The following is a 27848-nucleotide window of genomic DNA, read 5'->3' on the forward strand; positions in this document are numbered from 1 at the left end:
GTTCTGAGGGCCTCGCAACGAGGGCGGCGCCCAGCGCGTCTCCTGGGCCACGTGGCGGGCGCGCTCCCGCTGGGCTCCCGCGAGCGCCCCCTGGCGGCGGGGATCACGCGCCGGGCCCCACCCTCAGTTCCTCGGCACAACGCGAACCCGGGACAGAGGAGGGCACCGCGGAACTCGCCATGGAGGCGACATCAGAGGAGGCGACCCACGTCCCCACAATGCCCGCGTTCACTCACAGACACACTCACACCTGAGGGCCAACCTAGAGGGCTTCCGCTTCTCTTTATTGCGCTTGACACAACATCCGGCCAGGTCTTCCCCCAGACCCCCCGGCCGCAGCAGGGGCAGATGGCCCTGCAGGCCGAGGGCTGCCCGGGGCTCAGGGCCAGGCTGAGGCCACCCTCACCAAGTCCTTGTTACAGGGCAGAGCCCAGGCGCGTCTTCTGTGTTCCTGGGGTCCCGAGCGGGGCAGACTCCGCGCCCCTACCTCTACCCCTAAGGCCGTTCCAGCAGTGCGTGGACGACAGCAGCAATGTAGGGGAATCCCCTTCCCGGGGCCCCCTCCTCTTCCAGGATGTGGTGTGGCTGGCACAGGGACTCCTGAGGGGAGGGGCTCAGGTTAAGTTCTCCTTTGTCACCCCCTCCCCTTGGCTTCCCTGCCCGAGGCCGGGTGCAAGAGGCAAAGGTCAAGGGCATCCTGGGTAGACACTGCAGCCCATGCTTGGGGACAAATGAGAGGCAAGGAAGCTGCCAGCAATAACAGAAGGGAGATGACACAGGGCGCCAAGGCACAGGGGGCAGGAGAGGCTTGTCATTTCCAGAGGGAAATGCTGGAGCAGGCAGGGCTGGGCCTGGTCACGGCAGGAGCGGATGCAAACACACACACAGAGGCAGCCATGGTCTGTACAGTTTATACACAGAGACAGGGACTCAGCCTGGGCCCCTGCTTCCCCTACAAATATAGAGTTCTCTCTACAAAATAGAGATAATTTAGCCCCATAGCAGCCAGTGGGGGGAGGGCAGGTGAGGGAGGGTGCAAGAGGAAGGGAAAGATTCAACCTCCTGCCACCCCTCTGGGGGAACAGAGGGCGGGACAGGGGCGGGAAAAGGATGAAGGCACCATCAGCACTGAGAGGGTGAGGGACATGTGAGGTGCTAAAGTTGGGGGAGCCAGAAGCTGGCAGCACAGGGTCTGGGGGTACCAGAGTGGGGCCTCTGAGGTCAGTGTTTATGAAGGGGGGTACACTAGTGTCTTTGGTAGGGGCTGAAGGCACCACCGGTGGGAGGACAGGGTTGAGCAGGAGTCTTATAAATAGAAATAGGAGGAGGGAAAGGAGTTGGAGGGATTGGTGACTTCGGGTCCTAGGTACCCAGGAGCCGAGTGTAGATGACATAGAGCAGCAGCATGACGACCACGTAGAAGAAGATGAAGCCTCCCAGACCAGGGGGGGGCCAGGGGGGCGGGGGGGCCTTGCCCCCCACCCGCTTCACAGCCTCTAGCGTGGTCTGCAGCCCCTGGGCGGTGCCCTGGAGGAGATCCGAGGGCGAGCACAGGTCAGCCTGGGAAGGGAGAGTAGGGCAGATGGACAAGGACAAAGGACAGACGTTAGAAGCAGCAGCAGTAAGACAATCCTTCCCACCCCCTGCCCTCATGTGCCAGGCCAGAGACACACCAACATGCAGATGTGCAGGGCAGGGTGACATGCAGGGCAGGGTGACGTGCAGGGCAGGGGCGCACTGATGTGCTTCCTTGAGGAGCAGACACCCCCTGCAAATGGAACCCTGCCATCCACACAAAGTGATCAGCTGAGCCCAGGATGCTGCCAGCCCCCATACCTCAGGCACCCCCATTTTTCGACAGGCTTCTAAGAAACTCTCCACGTTCTTCCTAGACTTGAGAGCACTGAGTTTTGGCTGGGGGTGGGTGAGAAAAGAAAAGAAGGTAAGGGAGAGGGCATAGGAGTCCCCTGTCCCATCACCTACTTCCTCCCTGGACCCCAACTGACCACAGCAGGTGAGGGCACATGGATGAAGGGCACAGAGCGGGGCCACAGCTGGTTGGCCAGCTGACAGAGGATCACCCCATTGGCCAGGGCCTCAGTCAGGTCCTCTGGCAGGGGCCGCTGCAGCCGTGACTCAAGAACCTGGAAGGCAGAAGTGAGGAAGGAGCCAGTCACAGTCTGCAGGGAACTCAGTGTGCTCCTTTCTGTCCTCAGGGGAAGTGCCAGGGTAGGCAAAGAGGGTCCTGAGGGAGGAAACCTGAGGAGATGCCACACTGATTCCAGGCACCTGCCCATGCAGATCCTGCCTCTGCTCACCTGGCGCAGTTGAGCTATTAATTCCTTCTCATCTGGAACCTGGGGGGATCGCCGAGGTCTCAAGACAGAGTCTGGTGAGGAAGGGCCTAGGAGAAAAGGAGGGCATGGGGGCTGTCTTCACCACCCACCATCGACTTTGTAGCTGGATCCCGGTGGGCTGGCACCCACATCTCCTGCCTCTCTGCTTGTGGGATTTTCAGCACAAAGAGTCAACAGACCCAGAGAACTCCCAGGACAGAAGGGTGACACAATCACATCAATGAATGCTGGCTGGCACTGGGTCAGTACTGGGAGGGTGGAGAGACCCACCTGAGCCACTCTGAGAGGAGGAACGGAAGAGGAAGCTGTTTGGTCTCTGAATGGAGCCGAGTGGCCGAGGAGCAGGTGTAGTCGCTGGGGGCCAGGGCAGGTAAGAGAAACATCCCCTCAGTGTCCCACTCTTCCCTCAGGCCACCAGGTCCCAACCACCCCCTTCCCTACGTAGACCCCCATACTCTTCTCAAAGTCCCCATCCCACCTGGTGCAGCTATGGGAAGGGGCTCCTGGGAGGTGGGAGCAGCAGTTCCCTGACCTCCGGAAGCTCCCAGTTGAGTGGCATTGGACTTAGGTGTGCCGCTGAGGACAGACAAAAACGAAATTAGAGGGGAAGGCCAGGGGAAGGGTGTATAGGGAGAGGACTATACACGGAGGACACCTACTTGTAGGTGGCCTGAGTGGACGAGGCAGCAGCACTTCCTCCAGTAGCCCTGATCCCCAACTTGAGAAAACTGGAAGACCAGGAGAGGTGGGGTCAGCATGCCAGAGGGGGCCCACCAACCCTGGGGGCAGAGAAGCTCAGGAGGGACTTGTTTCTGCCCATTGTCCAGCAGCAGCCCCAGCTGATGCTGTATCCACACCTGTCCTTCCTGGGGGCCCCCCACAGCCCACTCTGCTGCTGCTGCTGCTGCTGCCGCCGCTCTCGCTCCTGCCACAACTGCAGGGTGTCTGGGCGCCGCCGTTCCTCCCCGGCTGGCTCCTCCCGCCTGAAGGGCAAGGACAGCCCAAGAGAAATAGACCCTGGTCAGGGGAAGGAGAGAGTTCTCGGGGGCTGGGAGTAAGGGGCAGAGGTGTTGACTCAATGGGCTCTGGGATACCTGCTGCTTGGTGCCCTCTCCCCATCCACTGCCACAGGGCTTAATTCAGGTTGCCGCTGCTCCTGAAGAGAGAACAGCAGACAGGCTAAGGGCAGGCCTGTTCCACCAAGCCTGCATTGTCTCCCTCCCTCCAGCTCCCCCTCTCTGGCAGAGGAACATGGCTGGATCCTCACCTCGGCAGCACCTTGCTCTTCATCCTCCCCAGGGACGTGGCTGTCGATGAAGTCGAACTGCTCAGGGTCTCCATCAGCTGGAGAGGCCAGGGTGCATCAGCAAGTAGATGGGAGCCTGCAGGCCCGTGTCCATCCCCACAACTCCCCAGCCCGACTCCACTACTCACCAGAGCCATCCTCCCTCCGTTCTCTGGGCCCCCGAGGTTCCCGGGCCAGCTCTGAAATCCGGAATGACAGCTCCGAAAATTCATCTGTTGACTGTAGAAGCAGAGAGGCAGAGATGGGAAATGGCCTCTCTGCTGTGCTGGGGGCCCAGAGGGATTCAGGGCCTCTGGGCTCCTGTGTGGGACTTACAATGGGGTCTATCACTAAGTAAGCCCTTCCCCGGGATGCTGGGGAGAAGGAAGGAAGAGGACAGCTCCAGCCACCACCCATCACTCTGACATTTGGAGGTACCAGGCAAAAGGTCCCCAGCTCAGAGGTTCTCTCCCAGGGCTGACACCCCCAATCTCCTTTGGAAAGGAAGCCCTTACCTCATTTCCAGACCACCTCTTGCTGCCACTGTCAACACTGTGGAAGCCTGAGTCCAGCCCGCCATCATATGGACGTCCTGGAAATAAATCCTCAGCAGGGCTGAGGCCAGCCGGGGAGATCTGGTCAGCCCTATGTTGGGCAGCAACATCCTCATCCTCCCAGTGGAAACCAAAGGGTTCCTGGTGCCATGAAGGGACAATAAATATCCAGGGCCTTCATTCCCACCTAGGACTTACCAGGGACTGAAATTCGGGGGGTGGGAAGGGGCCAGGTCCCCCAGTGCAGATCTGTGCCGCCCAGCCTCCATTGACAAGTACTTGAAGATGTGAAGTTTCCCCTTCAGGCAGATCTGCTTGTGAAGAGGCACATGCCAAGGAGTTAGGGGAGAAAGGTTGGCTCCCCAGATCCTGGTTGGGTACCAAAGAGACCCACCCCCACTCCTGCCCAATCCCATCCCTGTCCCCCTGGTCCACCCCTCACCTGGGCAGGTGGGCTTTGCAAGGGGTTGCTGTCCAACAGAATGACCTGCAGGTGCCTGAGACGGCAGAAGGAGACCGGGATGCGGGAGACGCGATTACAGGAGAAATCCAAGCGGACAAGAGGAAGGTCCCCCAGCTCTGGGGGTGGGTGGGTGAGGGAAGAGTCAGGAGCATGCCCAAGGTTGGGGCCTTGTGCCCACGTCTACGCTCTCTGCTCTGGCCACCAGTCACCCCGGGTTCATCACAGCCTTTGCCCTGGCTGGCTTGGGTCATTCCCCAAGAACAAACTCCGTGCTCCTCTTCCCACTCAGATCTGGTCCACCTTCTGAGCTGAGCCTCCCCCTAAAGCCTACCTGGACTTCAGCTCCTGCCCAGCCCATACATGTCCTTCCTCGTCTTCTCGCCTGCTCGCTGCACACATCAACTGATCCTTCATTCTCAAGGGATCAACACAAGACACCAACCAAACTGTGACACCCACTACTCAAAAACCTCCCATAGGGCCGAGCCTGTGGCGCACTCAGGAGAGTGCAGCGTTGGGAGCGCAGCAGCGCTCCCGCCGCGGGTTCAGATCCTATATAGGGATGACCGGTGCGCTCACAGCGCTCACTGGCTGAGCGCGGTGCTGCCGGTCTCAAAAAGGACAAAAAAATAAAAAAAGCCTCCCATAACATGCAGCCATGGCTGCTGAGGTCGAGTGGGTTGTGCCCTGCTCAAGAGCACCTGGTCAACAGGGGGCTGCAGTACATCTGCCCTGTACTAGCCAAACCCTGCACCCTGACGGAGACTCTGCCTGCCTACAGGGAGGGGCCCTTGGGCTAATTCTCAAAAAGGCACAGTCTGGATTCGTGATGGCCCTTGACACAATATAAAAATTACAGCTCTCTGGCCCACATGGTCAAGGGTTTCATGATCTGGCTCTACCCACTTTTCTCACCTCACTGCCCACCCCTCCAGTCCCTCAGCTTCTGGGCCTTTCCAAGTACATTTGCTCAGCTGGAAAAGCTCCATCTTTCCGACCATGCATCTTTCAAGGTTCAGCTCAAGCGTCACCTCCTCCATGAATCTTTCCAGACACCTCAGGTTCATGGGATTCTTTGTTCCTTCCCCTGTGTCCCCAGGTCATTTTGCTTGGATCTCTTCTTATGGCCCAGAGAGCACCCTTAGCAAATGCTCATTTGTACCCGTACTGACTTGCAAGGAAGAGGGCAGGCGCAGAAAGGGGTTTGGGGGAAGGCAGAGAAAATCATGACCCTCTGACTCCCCTCTTGTTTTTCAGAAACCAAATTCACATTCTTCAGCATGGCACATGGCCCTTGCTGTCCAGCCCCAGCTTGCCTTTCTAACCACATCCTTGCTGGACCATGCTCCTTCCTGCCTCCATGCTTTATGCATGGGGGTTCCTCTGTTGGATGCAAAAGCATGGAGAATTCTCCTTCAAAGGTCAGCTCCTGCTGCACCTGTGCCTCTGGGGTAAAGTCTTCCCCAGGCTCCCCAAGCAGAGCCCAGTGTTGCCTCCCTGCTAGTTCAAGGGCTCTTTAAACATCCCACCCTAGCACTTCCCTATGAACCTTTGTCTCTCCCCATTAAGCATTAAACCCTAAAGATGGCCCCAGATCTTAGTCCCATCACCCACATCTATTGGTCCCTACCTAAAACACAGAAAACACACACACACAAAAACAATGCTGGCTGAATAAAAGAAGGTGTGCCTGCTTTGGAGCAGAGGCTATCAAATGCTGGTGCGTCACAATCAGCTCGTTAAAATGGGGCTGCTTGGGCTCTGCATGTGGCCCCAGGATCTCTGGGGAGAGGAACAGGGCATCACCTGACCCAGGTGTTAGAGAGCTCCTCCTGGGGTGAGAGGTGATGCTGGGTGATCTTGGAGGCCCCTTCCAACCTTGAGATTCCACACAAGAGTATATGTACTCATCTACCCCTTTCTGTGCCTGTTTCCAGATTTGTAAATAGAGCTAGTAATCCATATCTTGCCAACCTCAGAGGGTTGCTATGGTCAATACCAAATTAAACCCTTCCCAGTTTGTTTTATATACTGCAAAACCCTGAGCAATGAAGGCATGATTCTCCTTTGAAGAATCCTTACTTGTGACTTCTCCAGAGTAGATACACTGTTATGGACTGAATGCTTATTTCCCCTCCAAAATTCTATGCTGAAATCCTAATCCCCAAAGTGATGGTATTAGGAGGTAGGGCTTTGGGAGGTAATTTAGGTTATGAGGGTGGAGCCCTCGCTTTTATAAGATTAGTTCTGTTATAAAATAGACCCCAGAGAGTTCTCTCTCTCTACTCTCCACCATGTGAGGATACAAAGAGAAGTCGGCAGTCTGCAACCCAGAAGAGGACCCTCACCAGAACTCAACCATGGTAGCACCCTGATCTTGGACTTCCAGCCTCCAGAACTATGAGAAATAAGTTCCTGTTGTTTACAAGCCACCCAGTCTATGGTGTTTTTGTTATTGCAGGCTGAGCTAAGATGCACACATATATACACACCCCTCCAGTTCTTCACTTTTCTCACCATCAGGCAGAGTGCCGAGCTGGTTCCTCCGAACATTGAGATCCCGCAGGGAAGAGAGGCTACACAGCTCTGCAGGAAGGGACTGCAGCTCATTGCTGCTCACATCCTGGAATTTGGAAAGCAGTAAGGAAGTGCCATAAGAACAGGATCATTAGAAACTGTCCTCCTGTCTCTGGCCACCCGCCTTTAGTCCAGACCTTTTCCCTAGGGCACTTCAGGCCTTTCCCCAACTTCCCCCCAAAAGGTCCCTGATGCCAGTCTAGACAGTCCCTCTTCTCGCCCTATTCCCCATCCTCACAAGCTGTCGTAGGCTTCCCAAGGCACTGATGTCGGGAGGCAGGGTTCCCAGCTTGTTGTTGCTGACAATGAGCACACGCAGGGGCAGCTGGCAGATGTAGGGTGGCAGTGATGACAGCTGGTTTCGGCTGTGGAAGGGAGAAAGGCAGTGGGCTTGCTCCCCAGGCATGGCATCCCAGCTTAGCTCTCTTCTCAGGGTCACCCGGAGGGTCACTCAGGGTACTGTGCATTGGTCCTTGAGGCTGAGAAGGACAAGCTCCCCACTGTCCCCTGGTCCTGACTTCCCTACCTGAGGTTGAGGTAGGTAAGGGCTGTGAGATTCCCCAAGGCAGGGTTCAGGCATCTCAGGCAGTTGTGGTAGAGGCTTAGGCCCTCGAGGGACACCAGCTGGCATGCTGCCTCAGGCACCTCAGGAAACCGGTTCCGGGACAGGTCTAGGGGAAGCAAGTGTCAAGGGAGAGTTGTAGAAAGCCCCAACCCTGGACAAGACAACCTTAATCTTCCCCTGAGCCAGCTGCCCAGCTCCCTACCCCTAGCAGACCTAAAGAATCAGGCCTATAAACCTGGGCTCCCTGGAGAGATAACAAAGCCTTCTGCAAACTGTAGCACATTCCAAGCATGACCAGAATGGCAAAGGGATGGCAAAGGCCTTGAGGTCACTGGGCTGGAGAAACCTAGACTTGTAGTGGTGGGGTGGGGGGCTGGGGAGAACATCACAAATACCATCCTCACGTACACAAATGAACAGCTACCCTGGAAGGGTGGCTGGATTCCGTAACTCTTGTGGTTCCTATTGTTCTGAGATTCCAGGAGAGGTGGAAGGCAAAAGATCATAGAAGAGGGCTGGTGCTCATGAGAAAACAGTAAGGTCATGGGTTGGGACGCTCAAGGAGAGAATATGGAAAATCCCTGGGGAAGACCATTAGGGAAGCCTATCCCTCCTCAGGGGCCCTTCCTCCCAACCTCAACCTGTTTTCAGCACAGGAGAGAAACCAAAGGTCACTATATCCCGGCTCTAGAGATTAAGTAAGGTCCATAACACTGGACAACAGTTTTTCATCAGCCCCTAAGACCAGAAAGCCAGGTCCAAGGGACTATGAAATTACAGATTCTCAAGGACTAGGAGGGAGAGACAAGAAGATCAAGTTGGAGATGGGAGCTGGAGTCCTCAGGTCCCTCCCATTAGCGCTGCCCTGCCCCAGGGCTTACCTCTTTCCCACCCTCTTCCAGCTCCATCAGCCTTCCTCTACTTGCTCTCCTACTGACCCAAACTTCAAGAGATCAGTGCTTTTGCATGCATCTTGGGTACCACAAGGGGTAGAAAGGGTGGAGAGGAGGGTAGAGTTTATCACCACCCCCTTATCTCAAGCACTGGCTTGCTATCTCAACGCCAGGAGGCAGGCCTTGGGGTTCCCTCAAGTCTGGAGATGTTAACAGCTCTGGCTTCTAGAAGCCTGAGTTTTTGTTTCCTAAGCTCAGCTTGTACTGGGAGGGGCCCAAGGCCTCCTCGGGGAAGTCCCAGGCAACAGAACTTGGGTGAGCTTATTCAGGGGACCTCCTCAGGGAGGGGTGAGCAAAAGCTGAGGGGAGGGGAAGCTGGGGTATATCCCACAAGGAAAAGAGTCTTGTGACAGGAAATCAAGCAGAATCAATCTGTCAGGTTCTGGCCCTGGTGGGCCCTGTGTCTACCAGGCGGATGATAGCCTGATACCCCAGGAATCACTCTGTTTCAATCTCTGCCCCAAGCCCGGTGCACACAGGCAGAAGACCTGGTACCAGAGAAGGCAGTTCCGGAGAGGGTGGGAGGACTGCATCTGGTCCTCCCACCCTCGCCCTCCACCTAGCTGCTTTCACTGTGTCCAGAAATGTGTTTTTGTGCCTGTGGATGAAGCGGGTGGAGACTGGGTTAGGATGGGGTAAGTGGGTTGTGGGGGCAAAAGCGAGGAGCGGAAGGGAGCCCAGGCTGGAGGAGGCAGGGCATGGGGCACAGGATGTGGTCTGCAAGAGAAGGAGCTACACTTCTCCTTTGCTAGCACGGCCCCTTCCCCCCACCCCAGGATTCTTCCTACTACCAGGCCCCAGGGAAGAGAGTTCAAGGGATATCAAGGACTGGAGTCATAGGAAACATGCAGGGAAGACACTCAGAGCTCAGAAAGCAGAAGAGGGTTCACAATATTGGGGTAGCAGAGTGCTGAAGCTTTTAGTCAGGGTTGGAGGGTAAGGAGATGTGGAGGGCAGAGTATGGGCAACTCTGTTTCTTTGTCACTTCCCCTTTCTGCTCCAGGCTATGAGCACCCTACATGGGGAGAAGGGACAGAGGAAAGAGTTCTGGGCAAGATGGACCCCACCTGGCCTAGAACTTGGGCCCTGAAAGGGCTGAGGATTCCTGTGTGGAGAGTAGGGCAGAGAGGGGTTCTCAGGAAGCTAGGATTTTCCCGCTTCCCCAACAAGCAAACTTGCAGGAGCCCTGGCTGCACCCTGAGCCGGAATGCTGGGGGAGGAGGTTGGGAGCGGGTAGGAGCGGGTAGGAGCTGGGAGGGGCAGGGAGTTCTTGGTAGTTTTCCCTAAGAGTCCACTTACTGAGACAGAGCCCTAAGGAAGTAAAGAATAACATTTGGTCTTTGTCAAAAAACAAGCAAGGGGGGAGGGGAAAGGGAACAGACGGCGAATGTCACACAGCTGCTGAGGTCAATCTGGAGCTTGGGGGTGTGGGGAGGCAGGACGAGACTGAGGGAATAGGAATGGCTCCTGGGGCTCACCCATTCCCCCAACTCACTCATTGCATAGTGGGTAAGAAAAGTGGAGATGTTTACACTGGTTCTCCCCAGAATGGTAGGAGAGGATGTGCCTGTGCCAGCCTGAGTGTCTGCAGGTGAGCAGGCACTTGCTTGGGGAGAAATGCACTCTTTTATCCAGCCCCATGTCCCCCACCTGAAGATGAGAGGAGGCGGCCTAGGCTGGGGTGGAGCCTCGGGAATGCAGTCCTACTTCCCGGTCCTGATCCCCACCCCCCAGCTGCCAGCCGAAGGTCATAGGCTTCCTCCTGAGCAGCTGAGGTCTGACTCACCTGTCACAGTAGAGTCCCCCACCCCCTACCATCAACAGACACTAGGGTAGAGGGAGCATGATTAGGGGCATCCTACCCCTGGAGGAGTGGAAGGATCGTTTCTAACTTGCCAGCACTCCTAGCTAGGAGATAAGATTTCCTGCCATTCAGCAACCGCCTCAAGTCTCTCCCCTGAGGGAAAGCAGAAACCGAAATGGAAATTCTGGGGTCCCTATGAGGTCACAGTGACCTCACACACTCAGAAAGGAGGAGGAATCTCAGATAAGGGGGTCAGGGATAATAGGCGGAAGAGCTCAGGGAGAAAAGAGTCAGAGGAGATAGGAGATTCGTTTCTTTCCCATAGCTAGCTGGCTGGGTGAAGAGTGGAGAGGGCCAGTGACCTCAGGGGGCGGGACTACGCAAAATAAGCAGAAACATCAGCGTTAGGGGCAATCCATAAGAAGGAGATGCCTGGAACAGCTCAGATCTCGGTGGAGCGGGGGAAGGAGTTGGAGACGATGAAGAGGGAGAGAAAGAAGTGGTTGGAGAAGCTCATGGGGGCTGCTTTACGGAACGATCAGAACTGAGGGTGGCGAGGTCATGCAAATTTGAGCCAACAAGGTGAGGGGCGGGACCATCCTACAGGTGCGCAGGTATGCAAATAAAGAGAAGCGGGGGAGAGGTCCCTCACAACGCTCCGCCAGAGACGCTGGCGAACGAGAAGTGCATTCATTGTCTAGAGGTTCTGAAAGGGGATGCGCGTGGTCGCAGGCTTACGCCGATCCGGAGGGGCTAGAACCCCGACAGCCAGGTGAAGGGGCGCGCCGGCCTGGCGGGGCGGGACCATGCAAATGAGGGTCCCGCACGAGCCCGGGGCCTGGGCGCACTCACCAGCCTGGGTGATGTCTGACAGGTCGTAGCTGCGGGCCGCGCCCCGGGGGAAGTGCTTCAAGCGCCGGTTAGACAGGTTCAGGGTCCCGGTGGCCACGGCCTCCTCTAGGGCCCGCTCCGCACTGCGGCTCCCAGACAGACCCGGAGACCCTGGCCCGGAAGTCGTGGCCGTCGCTTCCTCACCCCCGGCGGCGAGTGGGGCCGCTACTGCCGCCGCCATCCGCTCCCGGCGGCTCCCGCTGCCTGACTGACGGCACTGGCCGTCCCTCCTTCCCCCTCCCCCTCCTTGGAGCCGCCGTAGTCACCTCAAGGGAGAGGCAGCGGGGTCAGGGACCCGGTAGACCAATCGTGGTCCTGAGACGCGTCAGAAGCGGCTAATCAGAACCCTCGGGGGAGGTGGAGCCTCCGGCGCCGGAGCCAGGAGAAAGAAGGGAGGGGGCTAGAAGGGAGAGCTCGCCAACGGCTGGCGCTTCAGGCCGCCCCGCCCCGCGCAGCTGCATCCAATCACAATGCTTAGGGCTGGAGATGGAGTCAATCAGGTCCAACCAGGAGGCGGGGACGCCGGCACTCAACCAGAAGGCATAGAGGCCGAGAGACCTCAAGCCGGGGTGGCTTAGTCCTCATCCAACGAAGACCAATCGCAAGCCAGATACAGGCGAGTGACTGTCAAGAAGGCCAATTAGATCTTCCGCAGGAAGCCTGGCCCGGCCTCTTCACTGAGGGGCGGCTCTACCTACCAATAGCATGGGCGAGAAGGCGGTCCCTTCGCCAAGGAGGAGGCGGGTGAGCTAGAACTTTGAGACTGAGGTAAAGGATGTGAGCGCTGTGCGAGGACCTGAATAGTGAGTGTGAACTGGACGTGTTAGGGTCTAGCCAGCGTCGAGGGCGTGAAGGAGACCGAGGGGAGCCGGGCGACTGCCGGAGACTGAAAGGGCACGGGGCCATTTCCGGGTGCGGAGGCCGAGGCCCTGCGAGGGTCTCGGGACCCCCGGGCTGGGAGCGAGCGGGAGGCTTCTTAGAGCCTGTAGACTCCCAGCTCGTGGAGGAGGGTGTAGGCGGAGGGTTGTTCGGCCTGCCAGCCTCACCAGAGGAGCTCCCTTGGCAGGAATTGTGATAACCGGATCTGGGGATTTGAGAGGCTTGGAAAGGACCTCATCATCACCTAGAACAAGTCTTTCGTTTTACAAATGTGGAAACTGAGGCAGAGGGAAGGCAATGAGTTAACAAGAGCAAACAGCAAGTTCCTGACTGCTGGCCCTTCGAGGCCTCAGTCCTCCACGCAGGGCGCTTCCACGCTTCTTAGTTTTACAGTGGACTTTTTCTATTTGCAACCTCTTGTATGCCTCCTGGGGTGAAATGGAGTGGATAAAGGGGACCCACATGCAAGAGGAAGCAGAAAGTGCTTTTTCTGTCTACTTGGAGATGTTAATATCCTTTGCAAAGGTATAAGGACCTGGGGCCGGCCCGGTGGCGCACTGCTATATAGTGTGCCGCTTGGGAAGCGCGGTGGCGCTCCCGCCGAGGGTTCGGATCCCACATACAGATTTATTAAATTATTAAAATTCCATCTTAGGTTTCCCAAACTGGCTGTTTACTAGTCACCATCAGTAAGGGAGTTTGACTGGGTGGTTGACAGTGCAGTAAATAAATGGATCTGTTATACGGTGAAGGCTGGTTATCCGCTAGGACTGGATTTCTTTGAGCCCCTGGACAAGCCAGCTACTCCTTGGATTTATTGGTGTAGATCTTCTTCCCCTACCTGGACAGACACAACTCCAACTCCTGCTGTTTCTTCTCATAAATGTCACCTCACATAAGACAAAGCTAATAGCGTAGATACAGAGAGATATCTCGAGCTTCCATCCCTTTCTCCCACCTTATTAGATTGTCCTTCATTCATGCATTGATGTTACTGTCCCCCAGGAAAGCAGCCTGCTTGTAGATGTGTTTTTCATGAGACCATAAAGAGTTTGTGCTGAATTGTTCCCACTTTGATCTGGTGCATGCTTTTAGGAGCTACGTAGTCATTAGCAGGATCACCTTTCCCCCTCACCTGTCAAACTGAGTTTACATTTTCATATTTATTTATGTATTTATTTTTGAGTTTATACTCTTGAGCTACAAATCCCTGAAGCCTCGGCCTGCTAAGATGTGAAGAATTCATCAGTGTTTTTCTACAGAGTTAGTGCTAAAGGGACCTCAAGTGGGAAAACCTCCGGCTACTTCCTGAAAGTAAAGGCTTCATCTACCACTAGTTCACACTTTATTTCTCTAGTAAAATGCATATCCCATGAGCCAATAGGTGGCTAAACCAAGCTAGAAACCAGGAGCTGTCTAAGAGATAAAGTTTGGGCAAAGTTAAGGAAAATAGGTCACAGTGGCTGGATAGTGAGGTCACAGAGAGGTTTGTTTGCCTCAGACTCCATGGGGGAGGGGCCTAGGAGGCAGAGGGGCCCCAGAGGTCCCCCAAGCCCAGGCAGAGGACATGGTGTGGGAAAGGCAACGGGGGCCAGGGAGCTGAGTGGAGTGGAGGGCCAAAGGCCCCAGAGAGTTGAGAGCAGGAGCAGGGAGGGAGCAGGCAGGATGGTAAGGAGAAGCCTGAGACAGAAGCTGCATAAATTCACTGGGCTGTGCCAACAGGAGGAGGGGCTCGGGGTGAGCAGGTGGCAAGGCAAAAGATCCGGGGGGACTATCTGAAGAAGTTGGGCCAAGGAACAAGGCAGACAGGGAGAGATGACCTGTGGACCTGGTGGGAGAGATAGGAGGATTTGACAGCACAGAACTGGAGTTAGATGAGCCCCAAGACATGAGTTAATGAAAGACAGGCTGAGAGAAGGGAGCAAAAGAAGTGTGACCCTGATAGAACCCCTGTGTTCCCATTTTCCTTGGGTAGGTGAAGCGGAGCTGCCCTTCTTGTGGCCCAGAGCTTGGGGTTGAAGAGAAGAAGGGGAGAGGAAACCCTATTTCTGTTCAATTGTTCCCCCCAGAGCTGGTGAGTCCTTGGAGGGGAGGTATTGAGAATAAAGGGCTGGGGGCCAGACCACTGAGAGGCCACCAATGACATCTTCCTCCCTCCTGCCCCCCAGGTGGAGCATATCATCTCATTCCTCCCAGTCAGAGACTTAGTCGCCCTAGGCCAGACCTGCCGCTACTTCCACAAAGTGTGCGATGCTGAGGGCGTGTGGAGATGCATCTGTCGCAGGCTCTGTCCGCGCTTCCGAGAGCAGGGTTCTGGGGTCCGGCCCTGGAAGAGAGCTGCCATTCTTAACTGTACACCTTCCCCAGAACCTCCAATTCTTGCCTCTGTCCCACTTTATCCTGGGATCCCTTCTGCTCTATCCCTCCTGATGACCTCTGTACTCTCCATCAACCTTCCAGGACCCTTTTCTCTGGGAAAAAACTTGTCAGATTCAGGCATACTCCATGGAGTACTTCCTCCAAGTCTCTAGAGCCACCCTCTGATAGGCATCCCACCTGCAGCTCCCATTAGCAGCATCCCTGCCAAGTCTCCCTCAGTATACAAACTCTTCCACATCTTACCCTAGATGCATACTTACTCCCCAAACCTGGAGTTTTCCGTCCTCTAAACCAGGATTTCTCAACCTTGTCACAGTTGACATTTTGGGCAAAAAATTCTTGGTTGTAGGGGCCTGTCCTGTGCAGTATAGGATGTTGAGCAGCATTTCTGGCCTCTACCCACCTGATACCCTAGTTGTGACAATCAGTGTCCCCAGAGGGACAAAATCAACCTCAGCTTGAGAACCATGCTCTAAACCCCATCTCCTCCAGGGAGCCTCTATCCAATTACTTGCTTTCGCATAATGGGAGATTAACAGAGAAGCGTCCGGATAGCAGATCCAGAGCTGGAGGTGGGGGAAGGTTACTGGCCTTTCTCCATCATTCCTTTTCACTCCTCTTTCTGCCTCTTTTCTAAGTATTTATTCTTATATTTCACTTGATGTCAGATGCAAGGTTAGACCAAATGAGTGCTCACTAAGCAGTACATGTATGACCCTGGGCTGAGGTGGGGCAGAGAACTAAAGTTCAAACATAGGGTATAATCTAAGCTTCCCACATCTCCTTTGGAAGGGGTCTGTTCCCTAATCCTGGGAATGGGGAGAAGATAAATACCAGGGTGCCCGAGAAATCTAATGTACCCAAGCTCTGATTCATATCCTTCACATCATCCCCACTCCCTGAACCTTCCATCTCCTCCTCTTCTCCAGACACGAAGGGCCTGTATTTCCAGGCATTTGGAGGCCGCCGCCGATGTCTCAGCAAGAGCGTAGCCCCCCTGCTAGCCCATGGCTACCGCCGCTTCTTGCCCACCAAGGACCACATATTCATTCTCGACTATGTAGGGACCCTCTTCTTCCTCAAAAACGCCCTGGTCTCTTCCACCCTTGGCCAGATCCAATGGAAGCGGGCCTGCCGCTATGTTGTGTTGTGTCGTGGAGCTAAGGATGTGAGTAGTAGGACCCTGGCGGCTGAAAACCTGCTCCTCCTTGAGGGACCCAGTGCCCCCACCAGTCCTGAGGTGTCCTCTAAATCTGCCCTCCCACACCAGGAACCTGAAAACAAGTCCTTATTTCCCAGCCCTAGACCCAAGTATTTCATCATCCAATGGCCCAGCATTATCCCATTCTGAGGCCCTAGGTCCCAGACACCTTCATCTTTTCCCACAGTTTGCCTCGGACCCAAGATGTGACACAGTTTATCGTAAATACCTCTACGTCTTGGCTACTCGGGAGCAGCCAGGAGTGTTAGGCACAACCGGCAGTCGGGCATGCGACTGTGTTGAGGTCTATCTGCAGTCCAGTGGGCAGCGGGTCTTCAAGATGACATTCCATCACTCCATGAGTTTCAAACAGATTGTGCTGGTTGGTCAGGAGACCCAGCGGGCTCTACTGCTCCTCACAGGTATGGCCTAAAGCAGTGGTTTGCAAATTGTTTCCTGCAGATTCTTCAGGCCCTGCTGCCAGTGATGGGGAGGAAGCCCTCTCAGACAGGGGTCCGCATGCTACCTCATCCTGGTCTCAATCCAAATAGCTCTGCTTTTATCTGTCTCCTCGTCTAGGACTCTGCATAATATTTCATATGAATAAAGGGCCCTGCTGCCAAAAAATAATTTAGAAACCACTGCTGTAGTGAATGCCTGATTTTTAAAATTCTGATCTCCCCAATTTCCATGCCAGGCACCTCACTTTATACCCCAAACTGCTCCCCACTTTCCCAGTGTCCTCTATTCTTGACCACATCCCCAAGCCTGAGACCGTCTGGACTTCTGAATGCTAGACAGGGCTGTAAATCCCCAGATCTCATTCTTCCCGACAGGCAAATTTGAGTCTGCCAAATCTAACTGCTAGGTTTTCTCTACACTTGCCTCTTGTGCTGAAGTGCTTATTTGTTTTGGGGGCTGAAGTCTAGGGAACTTGAGGTCACCCTTTCCTTTTACTTCCAGCCCCACTCTAGGGCAGTAAATGTTTTATCCCATATGGCTTAGGGAGCCTATTGGGACATTAATATGGATGTTGGAGAGTCCCCTCCCCCACATAATTGTCTGCCGCCCCCCATCCCCCAGAGGAAGGAAAGATCTACTCTTTGGTAGTGAATGAGACCCAGTTGGACCAGCCACGCTCCTACACAGTTCAGTTGGCCCTGAGGAAGGTGTCTTGTTGCCTGCCTCACCTGAGTGTGGCCTGCATGGCTTCCAACCAGAGCAGTACCCTCTATATCACAGGTAAGAACCACCTCCCTTCCTCCCAGGACCCCAGCCTTAGATAGACACTCCAAACATCGACACCCCTTACCCTAATTGCACTTCTGTGGTGAACCCCTTAGGGCATCCTAGGGAAAAGATGTGTTTAGGTTCCCAGCCATCATAACTGATGCATTTCTGGTGGGTGTGAGACTCCCTGGGTCTAGCACCTTTCATCCCGGATGGGGCCTTATCCCTTATAGGAAATGGGTGCCCAAAGCTGCTGAACTGAGGGCTCCCAACCCCCCAGACCAGGGGGGAGTATATTTTGAGGTGCATACCCCAGGGGTGTATCGTGATCTCTTTGGGACCCTTCAAGCCTTTGACCCCCTGGACCAGCAGATGCCACTTGCTCTCTCACTGCCTGCCAAGGTAGGATCCTGGAGAGGCAGGGCAGACCAGGGGGGTGGGGCTTTAGAGATTAGAAGGTATCAAGGGTCTTAAATATGAGCAAAAATCAAATGAATGATCTGGGAGGGACAGGGGACCTGAGGAGAGGGCCAACATGAAGGGCAAAGCTGGAAGAGATCAGCTGGGGATGGCAGGTTAGCGGTTGGGAGATTCTGGAGCTCACAGTTCCTCTGGAGAGAACTGAATGCCCACCTCCCCTTTCTGTATTATCTCCTAGATCCTATTTTGTGCTCTTGGCTACAATCATGTTGGCCTGGTGGATGAATTTGGCCGAATCTTTATGCAGGGAAATAACAGATATGGGCAGCTGGGAACAGGGGACAAAATGGACCGTGGGGAACCCACACAGGTGAAATTGTTTTCCAGAAACTCTCATCCCAACCCCCTTCCTCCCAATTCCCTAACCCCTGGATCTGTCCACTTCTCCAATTTCCATAGAATCCACTTTCTACTCCCCAAAGAAAGGTTAAGCCCATTAATATGTCATGCCTGTGATTGATACACTGTTAGACTGTCGCATGGCTTACCCAGGGTTGGCACTATGAGGTCTGTTCTGTATGGTGCATGCTGTAAGGGCAATAGGGTTTTAGTGAAGGGCTGGGGTGGGGGACCTGAGTGGGCTAGAGCAACTAGAGTGGAGAGGTATGAGCTGGGCCTCATGGGTTAGATAGGATTCAGGTGGGGATAGGGAAAGGCATTCAGTGTCATAGGGATGGGGATGAAGCTTGCACCTACCTGGAACAGTGCAAAGACTGGTCTAACTAAAGCAGACAGGGTGTACTGGGAATCAGTGAGATGTGAGGCAGTCTAGGTGGGAACAGCCTGGAGAGGTATAGATTTGGGGAAGAGTCATTGCAGGTTCCAGAGTACGGGAAGGCGACCCCCAAGGGGTGACTGAGAACAGGTCGGCTGTCATAGTACACAGGAGGGCAAGACTGGGAAGCCCACTAGGAGGCTGCCATGTGATGGCAGAACTTGAGTCAAGGGCCTGGAACTGGTACAGGAGCAGAGAGAATGGAAAGGAATGGATACAGAAAGTGTTCTGGAAGAAAATGAACAGGCCCTCAAAATTGATTAGTTTTAAGAAGAGGGGTATAAGACGAAGGAGGCTCTGGACAAAAGACTATATTGCCAACAAATGTGAGAGCTGCAAAAGGGATACTCACTTGAAGACAAAGAATGTGAATTTGGACTTTTTGCAGTGAGAGTAAAACACTAAATTGGAAATGTCTAGCAGGCAGTTAGATACCAAGTTGCAACAAGGTCGAAAGTACAAAAGTGGAGATAGAGGAGCAGATCTGGGCAGAATCCACTATTGTAGGCAGGGTGAAAAAGAAGATATGTCTCTGACAGGAGGCAGGCGCCTCAAAGCCATATCCCAGAAGCCATGGGAGCAAGAATATTCAAAGGGGGTAGGTGAGAGGGTGGTTAATGGTGACAAGATGACAATGTAGGAATATATTTACTGACATGAAAAGATGGTCATGCCATATTTTTAGGTGAAAAAACATTTATGAAATAGTTTTCATAGTACGATCTCATTTTTGTTTAAAAATACACAACTTAAGTGTGTTTGTTTGTTTAGGCAACAGCTGAAGAATATCCAGCAAGATGTTAATAATGGGTAGAAGAATTTCCAGTGATTTTTAAATTAATTTTTGCTTGCAAATATTTTGTGATTTTGCTATTATGACCATAAGTTACTTATCTGTGTCTTCAGAATTAAAACACTAACTAGTCTCAGGAGAATGAGCATGCAGGAGAGGCCCTGGGATTTAGCAGCTGGGAGGTCAAGTGCCTTTGGAGAGAACATGTCAGTAGCATAGTGAGGAGAGAAGCCAGATCACAAGGAGGTTCACAAAAGACTGGCTGTGGTGAGGAACAAGAATGTGGTCAACCTTAGGGTAGTCATGTAACCAGTTCTGCCACTTAAGAGAGGTAAGAAGCAGCAGGAATCAGGTAGAAATGTTTTTTCAAAGTAGCGTGGCCATTGTGGAAGATAATGATATGACAAATTGAAAACGCTAGAGAGGGAAGGGAAGGACAGTGGAAGGAAAGTCCTTCCTCGGGGGCTAATCTGGAATTGCACAGAGGGAAGGAGGCTTTAACTCTTGGGAGGAGGAAGGCTGGTCCTCCCGCTAAGGCAGGATGAGAGGTTGGACTGGCACAGACCTGTGTGTGAGCTGACAATGAGGGGGTAGATGGAGGCCCTGCCCTCAGGCAAGGAGCTTATTTTCTGGGAAGAAAGATGAGGGACCAGCAGAAGTGCTAGACCCCATGTGGTCAGACTGTTGAGGGTTGCAGGGGTAATGAGAAGGGACAGATTGCTAGCAATCTGCATTCAGCAGGGCAGACCTGCTGGGGGTGGGGGTGGGGGGATGCTGGCTCCCATTTCTTCCCTCCCTAGTTTACATTCCGCCCTGAGCCTTCCAGTCAACCTTCTGGAGCCCGGCCCCCCTGTTCCCCTCTCAGGGACCCCGGCCATGTGTCCTCAGGTACATTATCTGCAACGCCCTGTTGCCCTGTGGTGTGGCCTCAACCACTCCCTGGTGCTGAGCCAAGGCTCGGACTTCAGCAAGGAGCTGCTGGGCTGTGGCTGTGGGGCTGGAGGCCGCCTGCCCGGCTGGCCTAAGGGGAGTGCCTCCTTCGTCAAGCTCGACATCAAGGTCAGAGCAGGGTCAGGCGAGCGGGCAACCAGGGAGGGGAAGAGCAGCAGAGCCAGGTAGCCTTCAGGACTGTAACTGGGACTCCTGCAAGGACCCATGGGTTCCCTTTCCCCAGAACCACCCCCACCTCCCTTTCCTGCCACGCACTACAGCTCTCTGCCTTAGCAGACCCTGCTGGCCTTGTCTGACCTCACACAACCCTAGCACTTAGCCAGCTGTATCTCACTTGCTGGCTCAGGGCTGGTTTGAGAGGGAGGAACACAGAAGCCAGATTAGCCTGGGTTTCCTGGGAACCCCTTCAGTAAAAGCTCCAGTCAGCCATGCCCCTTCTCTCCTCCAAGGTCCCTTTGTGTGCCTGCTCTCTCTGCTCCACCAGAGAATGCCTCTACATGCTGTCCAGCCACGACATTGAGCACCATCCTGCTTACCGGGACCTGCCAGCCAGCAGGGTGGTGGGGAATCCTGAGCCCAGCCTGGGGGCCGGAACACCTGGGGAGGTGGCCTGGGCCTGTGAGGAGTATCTAAGCCAGATCCACAGTTGCTCCACATTGCAGGACCGCATGGAAAAGATGAAGGAGATCGTGGGCTGGATGCCCTTGACGGCTGCACAGAAGGATTTCTTCTGGGAGGCCCTGGACATGCTGCAGAGGGCTGCTGGAGCAGTTGACCCAGGCTCCCCGACCCCTGAGAGCTGACCCCCCTCTCCTACCCTTACCCCTGGAGGGAGTCTGGGCCTGGGCCAGGGGCTAAGGAGGGATGGAGTGGTAGCAATGAACACTGTGTGTGCATGGGGTTGGGTCGCAGTGGGATGGGGACTGTTAGACATGTCAGGTCAGGCAGGAAACTGTTTTGTAAAATGTTCAGGGGGCTTCCCAGGAGGGGCCCCCAACCTGACTATCAAGGACAAGATATTTGACGGACAAATAGAATAAAAGGCTGAAGCAAGGCCTGGTTTGGAACCCTGGGGCCTAGGAGGGACATGGGGCAGGGGTTGGGGAGCCCAAGGCCTGACTCAGTGGGTGGGAGGCAGGAGCACAGGTGAGGGCAGGCAGAGCACAAGTGGCTCAAGCTCTCAGTTGCTGCAGAGCTGACAGCACCTACGTCCTTCAGCTTGCTTTCCCCTACCCACCCCTAAGACCCCACCCAGTCTTTTTGACTTGGAAGTCCTGGCCCCAGCTTTGGAACAGCTCAGGCAACATATACTAGTTGGTTCCCCTGCTTAGATCCTCTGTCTACCAGACTTATCCCCATCATGAGGAGGCTACTTCCTTCTGACTCCAGAAAGCCTCCTACCCATTTCCCTGCATTCCTGTGAAGTCAGCCCCCTCCTCTCTTCCTCTTGTTTACCTCCCAGTTCTGTCCTTTTCTCCCCTTTCTTCTCTGTCCCCCTTTTCCTCAGTAAGATGGACACTCCCTTCATCCACTTACCATGCTTCCCTAGCCCTCTCATGTACCTTCAATTATTTGGAAGAGAAAATGGGTGAGCAGAATTCTTTCTCTTGGCTTAGTCTGGCCCAGGTATGGAAAGGAAGTAATAGGCATCTGAAGTGGGAAATAAGCTGGGCCAGAGGGTGGTCAGGAAGCAGGTGAGTGGTTAGAGGTTGGGAGTCTAAGGAAGGCCTTCCTGTGGGTTCTGAGGAAGTGGGGAGTGGGGAGGATCCTGGGCTGGGGAAGGACCAGAGGCTGTGTTCACAGGGTGCTGGGTTCCAGATGCCTCAATTACTTGATGCCTGGATTATGGCTTCTGCCCCTCATTGCTCCACCCCCCATTTAGGTCAATATTTATGTGTCCTAAACCTAGAGAGGCCCCTAGACTCGCCACTGTCCAGGCTCTACTCTCCCTGTCCCGCCTTCCCCGCGCCCGCCCCACTGGCCAGTCCCCACGCCCACACACCCGAGGCTGCCTCATCTGGCACTGATTATCCTGCTGCTGCCGCCGCTGCCGCTGCTAAACTCAGCTGCTGCCTCTGTCTCGAGAACCCCAGCACCTTTCCCCCTCTGGCCATGCTGCCTGCTGCCACAGCCTGCCTCCTGGGGCCCCTCCTCACTGCATGGGCCCTGATGCCTTTTGCCCATGGCCAGACCCCCAACTACACCAGGTAGGTCTCTCGGCATCATCCATATAGCTCAAGTGAGCTTCAAAACCCTGATTCCTCGGGAGTAATGCCTGTGGAGCTTGCGGTTCTTTTGCTAACACACCACCCCACAGACTTCCCACCAAGCCCATCCTTCCTTGGCCCCCACGTTCTCCCCCTCTGCTGCAAGACCACAGTCTCCTGCAGGTCGCCACTGCTCCCATTCCTCCACCCTTCATCCTCTACTCTCTCAAGTCTCCCCATCCTCCCAGACCCTTGGCCCCCCATGGAACCTAAGAGAGCCAAGACACTGAACTTGCCTGGTAGCTGGACATCTGGATTCCAAGAAGGAATTAGAAATTGTGGGGAGATGAGGGGGCAGTGAATGGGAGACTTGGGAGGCAGATACTCAAGTAGTTAGCTGGAACAGGAGCAGGGCAAAGATTGGGAGCTCAGGAATCCTGGTCTCCAGGCAGTTCAAGGGCCATCGCTGCTGCTGCTCCCCTCATCTCTCCGCCCCCTCCCCCCATCGCCTCGTGGCTATGTCCACATCTGGAAGTAGTTAGGCGGCTCCTGTCCCCGACTGCCAGGCAGGGCGAGGGGGGAGAGTGAAGAAGGGGGACCGAGGAGGATTCCGGGAATTCCTATTGGGGTGGGGGTGGGGGTGGGGACTCTGGGGGGTTGGAGGAATGGTCGAGTTGCTGGTCCCACTTTTTCCTTATCCTCCATTGGAGTATTTCCCACCCCAATCCCATCCTGGCTGACTGAGGCTGCCCCAGGTCCCTTTGGCCCTGCTCCTTCATACCCCCAGCCTCCCATCCTCAATACCCTATCCCTGTCTCTCCATTACTCCCCGGCTCCTGACTAACCCCTCTTCTGTTCTCCAGACCTGTGTTCCTGTGCGGAGGGGTTGTGACTGGGGAGTCAGGTTACGTGGCCAGTGAGGGCTTCCCCAACCTCTACCCCCCCAACAAGGAGTGCATCTGGACAATAACGGTGAGAAGGCCCCTCTGGTCAACCCCCTTATCAAAGTCTCCCAGGCAAAGGCCTAACTGCTAAGGGACCCTCCTCACACAAAGCACCACCTTCTCAATCTGGGGAACTCCAAGTCCTCTCCTGGTCACTGAGGGCATCAGTCATTAACAAGTGCCCTCACGCTTGTTAACTCTTGACCCTTAACTCAAATCCTGATTCTCCACTCCCAGTTCTCCTGCCCTTTCTAATCTCTCCAAAGACCTCGGGTCTTGTCCCTTGCACAAGCCACATGCCTGCTGTAGAGCCTAGGCCCTCTGCTCTGCACCCACATGGGGTCCCTTCCCATTCAGGCCCAATTCCTGTAGGAAACTCTTGGGAAAGGGAAGATGCCCTCTGCCTGGGTTGTGCGTGGGCTGACTTTGTGAGTCTCCCTTCCCCTTCCCCATCGTCAGGTCCCTGAGGGCCAGACTGTGTCCCTCTCCTTCCGAGTCTTCGACCTGGAGCTGCACCCCGCCTGCCGTTACGATGCTCTGGAGGTCTTTGCCGGGTCTGGAACTTCGGGCCAGCGGCTTGGACGCTTCTGCGGGACCTTCCGGCCGGCACCTCTAGTCGCCCCCGGCAACCAGGTGACCCTGAGGATGACGGCGGACGAGGGCACAGGAGGACGAGGCTTCCTGCTCTGGTACAGCGGGCGGGCCACCTCAGGCACTGGTGAGACCTCCCTCACCTCCGCCTTGCCCCTCTCCTGGCCCCGCCCCCGGCGCAGGCCCCGCCCCCAGCCCTAACCTCAACCCAGATACAACCCCCGCGCCCAAGAGCCTAGGGCCCCCATTGTTTCCCTTACCCTTTTTCCTCACTAACTGCCCCTTCAGTCCCTCCTCCCCGTCTTCTCTCCCCACTCCCGCTCCCGCCCACCCCCTCTTCCAGGCCCCCCCCCAGGCGCAAGGCGGAAATGGGTCACCGACCCGCGGGTGGAATGGGCGGCCTGGGGTTACTGGGACGGTGAGTAACTGCCCGCCCCCGTCCGCAATCGGGCTCCCTCACATGGGCGCGAGGGGGCATCCCAGGGCCGGGGGACTAGGTTCCCCCAACCCGCAGCCCCCTACACCCAGCTGTGGGCTCCCGATTGCGGTCCCATCACCCCCTCCTGGCGGCAGAAGTCTCCCTTGAAATGTTTAAGGCAGGAGCCTCCCCAAAGGGGCCTCGGGGGCTGTGCCCCAAGTCGAGGGCACTCTCACAGCGTGGGGGCCCTCCAGCCTACAAAGGGGACTCTTCTGCCGGGCCGGGGAGATGGGATCTCCCAGGGGAAGAGGCGCGGTGTGGCCGCGGGTTCGGGAGGGGCAAGAAGAGAGCACGTCCAGCCGATTCCTCCTCCCCTTCCACGCCAGCCTGGGCGCCCGGCGGTCCGAGATCTCCCTGAGCCCCGCACCTCCCGGCCCGCTCTCTGCTAACCTCCCTCCCTCTTTCCTCCCCCTCTTCTCGTACCCTCATCCTGAGACCCAGACATTCGAGCTTCCTGCCCGGGCTCCCAGCCTAGAGCTCCCCTCGAGCTGACCAAGGATCTCCACTGCCCCCCACCCCCGCTCCTCTCTCCCCTCCCCAGAGCACCAATTTTGCGGGGGGCGGCTGGAGAAGGCCCAGGGAACCCTGACCACGCCCAACTGGCCCGAGTCCGATTACCCCCCGGGCATCAGCTGTTCCTGGCACATCGTCGCGCCGCCGGACCAGGTACGGACCCCCTGCCCGGGCTGCCCTCCGGGACCCAGGCGGCGTCCTCCAGCATGCAGCCAGCAAAGATTTATCGAACATCTACCTTATCCCGAGCACTGAGCTTGCGCTGGCGGGGAGCAAAAACAGACCCAGACCCTGCTTGCACTCAAACAAAATATGTAAAATTACAACTGTGGCGAGTCTTGAGAGCGAGGTACACGGTGCTGATACAAACTCTATGTGTGTTAAGGGGGTGGAGGGGTCTGTCTCTTGAGAGTAAGCCAGGACTGGACCTTGCCGAGGACAGCGACCGACGCACCTGCAGGGTCCCATGGGTGTATATGATCCTCCGAGCCGTGGTGTGAATGCTTTAAGGACAGAGAGGTCAAGGGGACCCGGGAAGTGAGAGAGGAGCCCGCTTTACAAGCGTACAGGAGGCGGCGGGGTGGAGGGGGTGAGAGGTGCAGGGCGCCTGGGTCCTGCAGAGCAGCCTCCACCTCGACCCGCCGCCAGGTGATCGCGCTGACCTTCGGGAAGTTTGACCTGGAACCCGACACCTACTGCCGCTACGACTCGGTCAGCGTGTTCAACGGACCCGAGAGCGACGATGCAAAGAGGCTGGGGAAGTTCTGCGGTGATACGGCCCCGGGGTGAGGGGGCGGGGGCTGGGTGGGTTGCGGGCCCGGGCGTCTCCAGTGCCCCAGGTGAGACAGCGGGGGGTACCACACTGTTGTTCTGAGGGGTGGGTTTAGCAGCAGGGGCTGGATCTGAGCCCTTGGGCTCCAAACTGGCGGTTGGAGCAGGTAGGCCAGGCAGAAAGAAGGCTTGATCCCGGGTCTGGGGTCTGCGGATCGAGATGTGAGTGGGACTCTGCGAAGTCAGGAAGCTAGTACAGTTGACGGAGAGGCAGAGGTTAAAAAGGCCACCGGGCTGGAGAAGGAGCAGGGTGCTGGGCCCTTCCTGATGCCTCCCCTAATGCCCCACCGCCCGCAGCCCCATCTCCTCCGAAGGGAACGAGCTCCTCGTCCAATTCGTCTCGGATCTCAGCGTCACCGCCGATGGCTTCTCAGCCTCCTACAAGATCCTGCCGCGGGGTGCTGCCGAAGAGGGGCCAGCCCGGAGCCCGGGTGAAGACGCCCGACCTGGTCCCAAAGTCAAGTCGCCCACCAAACCCCGAGTCCCACCTGCAGAGAAATCAGAGGCCTCACCTGAGGCCGAGGCAACTCCAGTGGGCCCAGGTGAGTCTCGGAAAGGGGAAGAAGTGGGTGAGGACTGAAGGGAGCTGTTTCATTCATTCATTCACTGATGCCTCCTTCATATCAATAGCTGGTACTGTGTCCCAGGACCCAAAGCTGGATAGAGCTCTGAACAAGTTCAAATCAATGAGGCTGATATGGGGAAAGTGGTCCCTCCTACCTGCTGGGTAGATCAACCTTCCAAAACATCCTCCTCTCCCTACTAGATGCACCCAGTGTCCCCTGCCCAAAGCAGTGCCGGAGGACAGGCACCTTGCAGAGCAACTTCTGTTCCAGCAACCTGGGTAAGAAGCCCCATTCTGCCGACCCTGCTCTTTTGGCTTCCCTAACCAGCACACCCCACTCCACCCCAACCCCTCCCGATTCTGGTTCCAGTTCTGCCCTGGCTCCTGGCTCCTCATCTCCTACCCTGGCTCCTGGTTCCTCATCATTCACCCCTTTTCTCCCACAGTGGTAACTGCAACAGTAAAGTCCATGGTTCGGGGCCCAGGCGAAGGCCTCACTGTCACTGTCAGTCTCATTGGTGCTTACAAAACTGGAGGACTGGACCTGCCTTCTCCACCCACTGACACCTCCCTGAAGTTTTATGTGCCCTGCAAGCAGTGCCCCCCCATGAAGAAAGGTAACAGAGATGTAGGGAAATGGAGAGGGGGTGTTAGCCACACTAAAATGATAGACGTGTAGAATCTTAATGAGAAAATGTGTTGACAAGGTCTCAGTAACTTAAGCTCTCAATCCCTCCCTCCTTTACCCAGGATCCAGTTATCTGCTGATGGGCCAGGTAGAAGAGAACAGAGGTCCCGTCCTTCCTCCAGAGAGCTTCGTGGTTCTCTACCGGCCCAACCAAGACCAGATCCTTACCAACCTAAGCAAGAGGAAGTGCTCCTCTCAATCTGTGGGGGCTGCTGAGTCCGAGGCCTGAGATCCAGGCCAGCTGCTGCCTCTAGTTCTTGGGTTTCCTTTCTTATCCAAATAAATGTTTAACTGAGGAAGGGATCAGATCTTCATTTCTATGGTTTAAGGGGCTCATCTTGGGGATTTCTTTTAATTAATTAAATCAACAGATGTTTACTATGCAGAATAATCTTTTAAGAATGTAGGGGTCGGGGGCAGGCTCCACTGGCCAGGCTCCCCGTGGCCCTTAAAGAAAAAAAAAGTCCGATCTTGTAACTCCTTTGCTCAAAACTCCCGTAGTTTCCCACCAGTCTCAGAATAAAATCCAAAATCTTATCATGGGTTTTAAGGCTCTAGGTAATCTGCATCCTCCCTCCCACCTCATCTCAGCTCTTACTGTTGTCTCTCCCACCATCTGGTCCTGGTCTTGCTGGCCACGCTGGCCATTTCTAGTACACTTCTGCTTCAGGCCTTTGCTGTTCCCTCTACCCAGAGTTATTTTCCATAGATATCTCATGGCTCGCTTCCTAATGCAAACCAGACCTCTGCTCAAAGTTCATCTTAGTCACTCATTCATTTGTTCATTCCAAATGGCAGGCACTATTTCCAGTGCTGAAGATACAAAACAAAACAAAGTCCCAGCTCTTGTGGAGAAGAGAGAACATTCTACTGGAGCAGAGATAAACAATAAAA

General features: G+C 55.4%; 3 protein-coding genes across 7 annotated transcripts; 2 read left to right on the forward strand and 1 right to left on the reverse strand.

The window, feature by feature from the left end:
* Positions 1-251: 251 nt before the first annotated feature.
* LRCH4 (leucine-rich repeats and calponin homology (CH) domain containing 4) lies at positions 252-11641 on the reverse strand. Of its 3 annotated transcripts, none has more exons than XM_008580707.1 (18): positions 11411-11641; positions 7763-7907; positions 7475-7601; positions 7177-7282; positions 4639-4775; positions 4395-4507; positions 4158-4257; positions 3792-3882; positions 3625-3701; positions 3452-3513; positions 3215-3340; positions 3017-3085; positions 2836-2933; positions 2628-2711; positions 2319-2404; positions 2007-2144; positions 1837-1914; positions 252-600 (listed from the first exon to the last, which is right to left on the reverse strand). In XM_008580707.1, exons 1-18 carry the CDS (start codon positions 11628-11630, stop codon positions 496-498), a joined length of 1962 nt encoding a protein of 653 aa, XP_008578929.1. In that variant the 5' UTR covers positions 11631-11641; the 3' UTR covers positions 252-495. The 3 variants fall into 3 exon arrangements, with proteins under 3 accessions (XP_008578929.1, XP_008578928.1, XP_008578927.1); XM_008580706.1 differs by lacking the exon at positions 252-600 and adding an exon at positions 896-1560; XM_008580705.1 differs by lacking the exon at positions 252-600 and adding an exon at positions 896-1560 and having other exon boundaries at positions 4395-4510.
* A 216-nt stretch (positions 11642-11857) lies between these two features.
* On the forward strand, positions 11858-21191 carry FBXO24 (F-box protein 24). 3 transcript variants are annotated; one of them, XM_008580703.1, is made up of 10 exons: positions 11858-12193; positions 14304-14402; positions 14497-14680; positions 15637-15875; positions 16096-16330; positions 16992-17150; positions 17419-17540; positions 17797-17928; positions 20075-20245; positions 20587-21191. In XM_008580703.1, the coding sequence occupies exons 1-10, from the start codon at positions 12155-12157 to the stop codon at positions 20938-20940; spliced, it is 1734 nt and encodes a 577-aa protein (XP_008578925.1). In that variant the 5' UTR covers positions 11858-12154; the 3' UTR covers positions 20941-21191. The 3 variants fall into 3 exon arrangements, with proteins under 3 accessions (XP_008578925.1, XP_008578924.1, XP_008578926.1); XM_008580702.1 differs by lacking the exon at positions 11858-12193 and adding an exon at positions 13834-14065; XM_008580704.1 differs by lacking the exon at positions 11858-12193 and adding an exon at positions 13834-13898.
* Positions 21192-21276: 85 nt separating this feature from the next.
* On the forward strand, positions 21277-27253 carry PCOLCE (procollagen C-endopeptidase enhancer). The gene is made up of 9 exons (XM_008580701.1): positions 21277-22344; positions 23208-23316; positions 23748-24006; positions 24899-25023; positions 25519-25655; positions 25999-26243; positions 26468-26545; positions 26713-26883; positions 27017-27253. The coding sequence occupies exons 1-9, from the start codon at positions 21956-21958 to the stop codon at positions 27181-27183; spliced, it is 1680 nt and encodes a 559-aa protein (XP_008578923.1). The 5' UTR covers positions 21277-21955; the 3' UTR covers positions 27184-27253.
* Positions 27254-27848: the final 595 nt, after the last annotated feature.

Source organism: Galeopterus variegatus, unplaced genomic scaffold (assembly GCF_000696425.1).
Source record: "Galeopterus variegatus unplaced genomic scaffold, G_variegatus-3.0.2 Scaffold2147, whole genome shotgun sequence".
Lineage (NCBI taxonomy): Eukaryota > Metazoa > Chordata > Mammalia > Dermoptera > Cynocephalidae > Galeopterus > Galeopterus variegatus.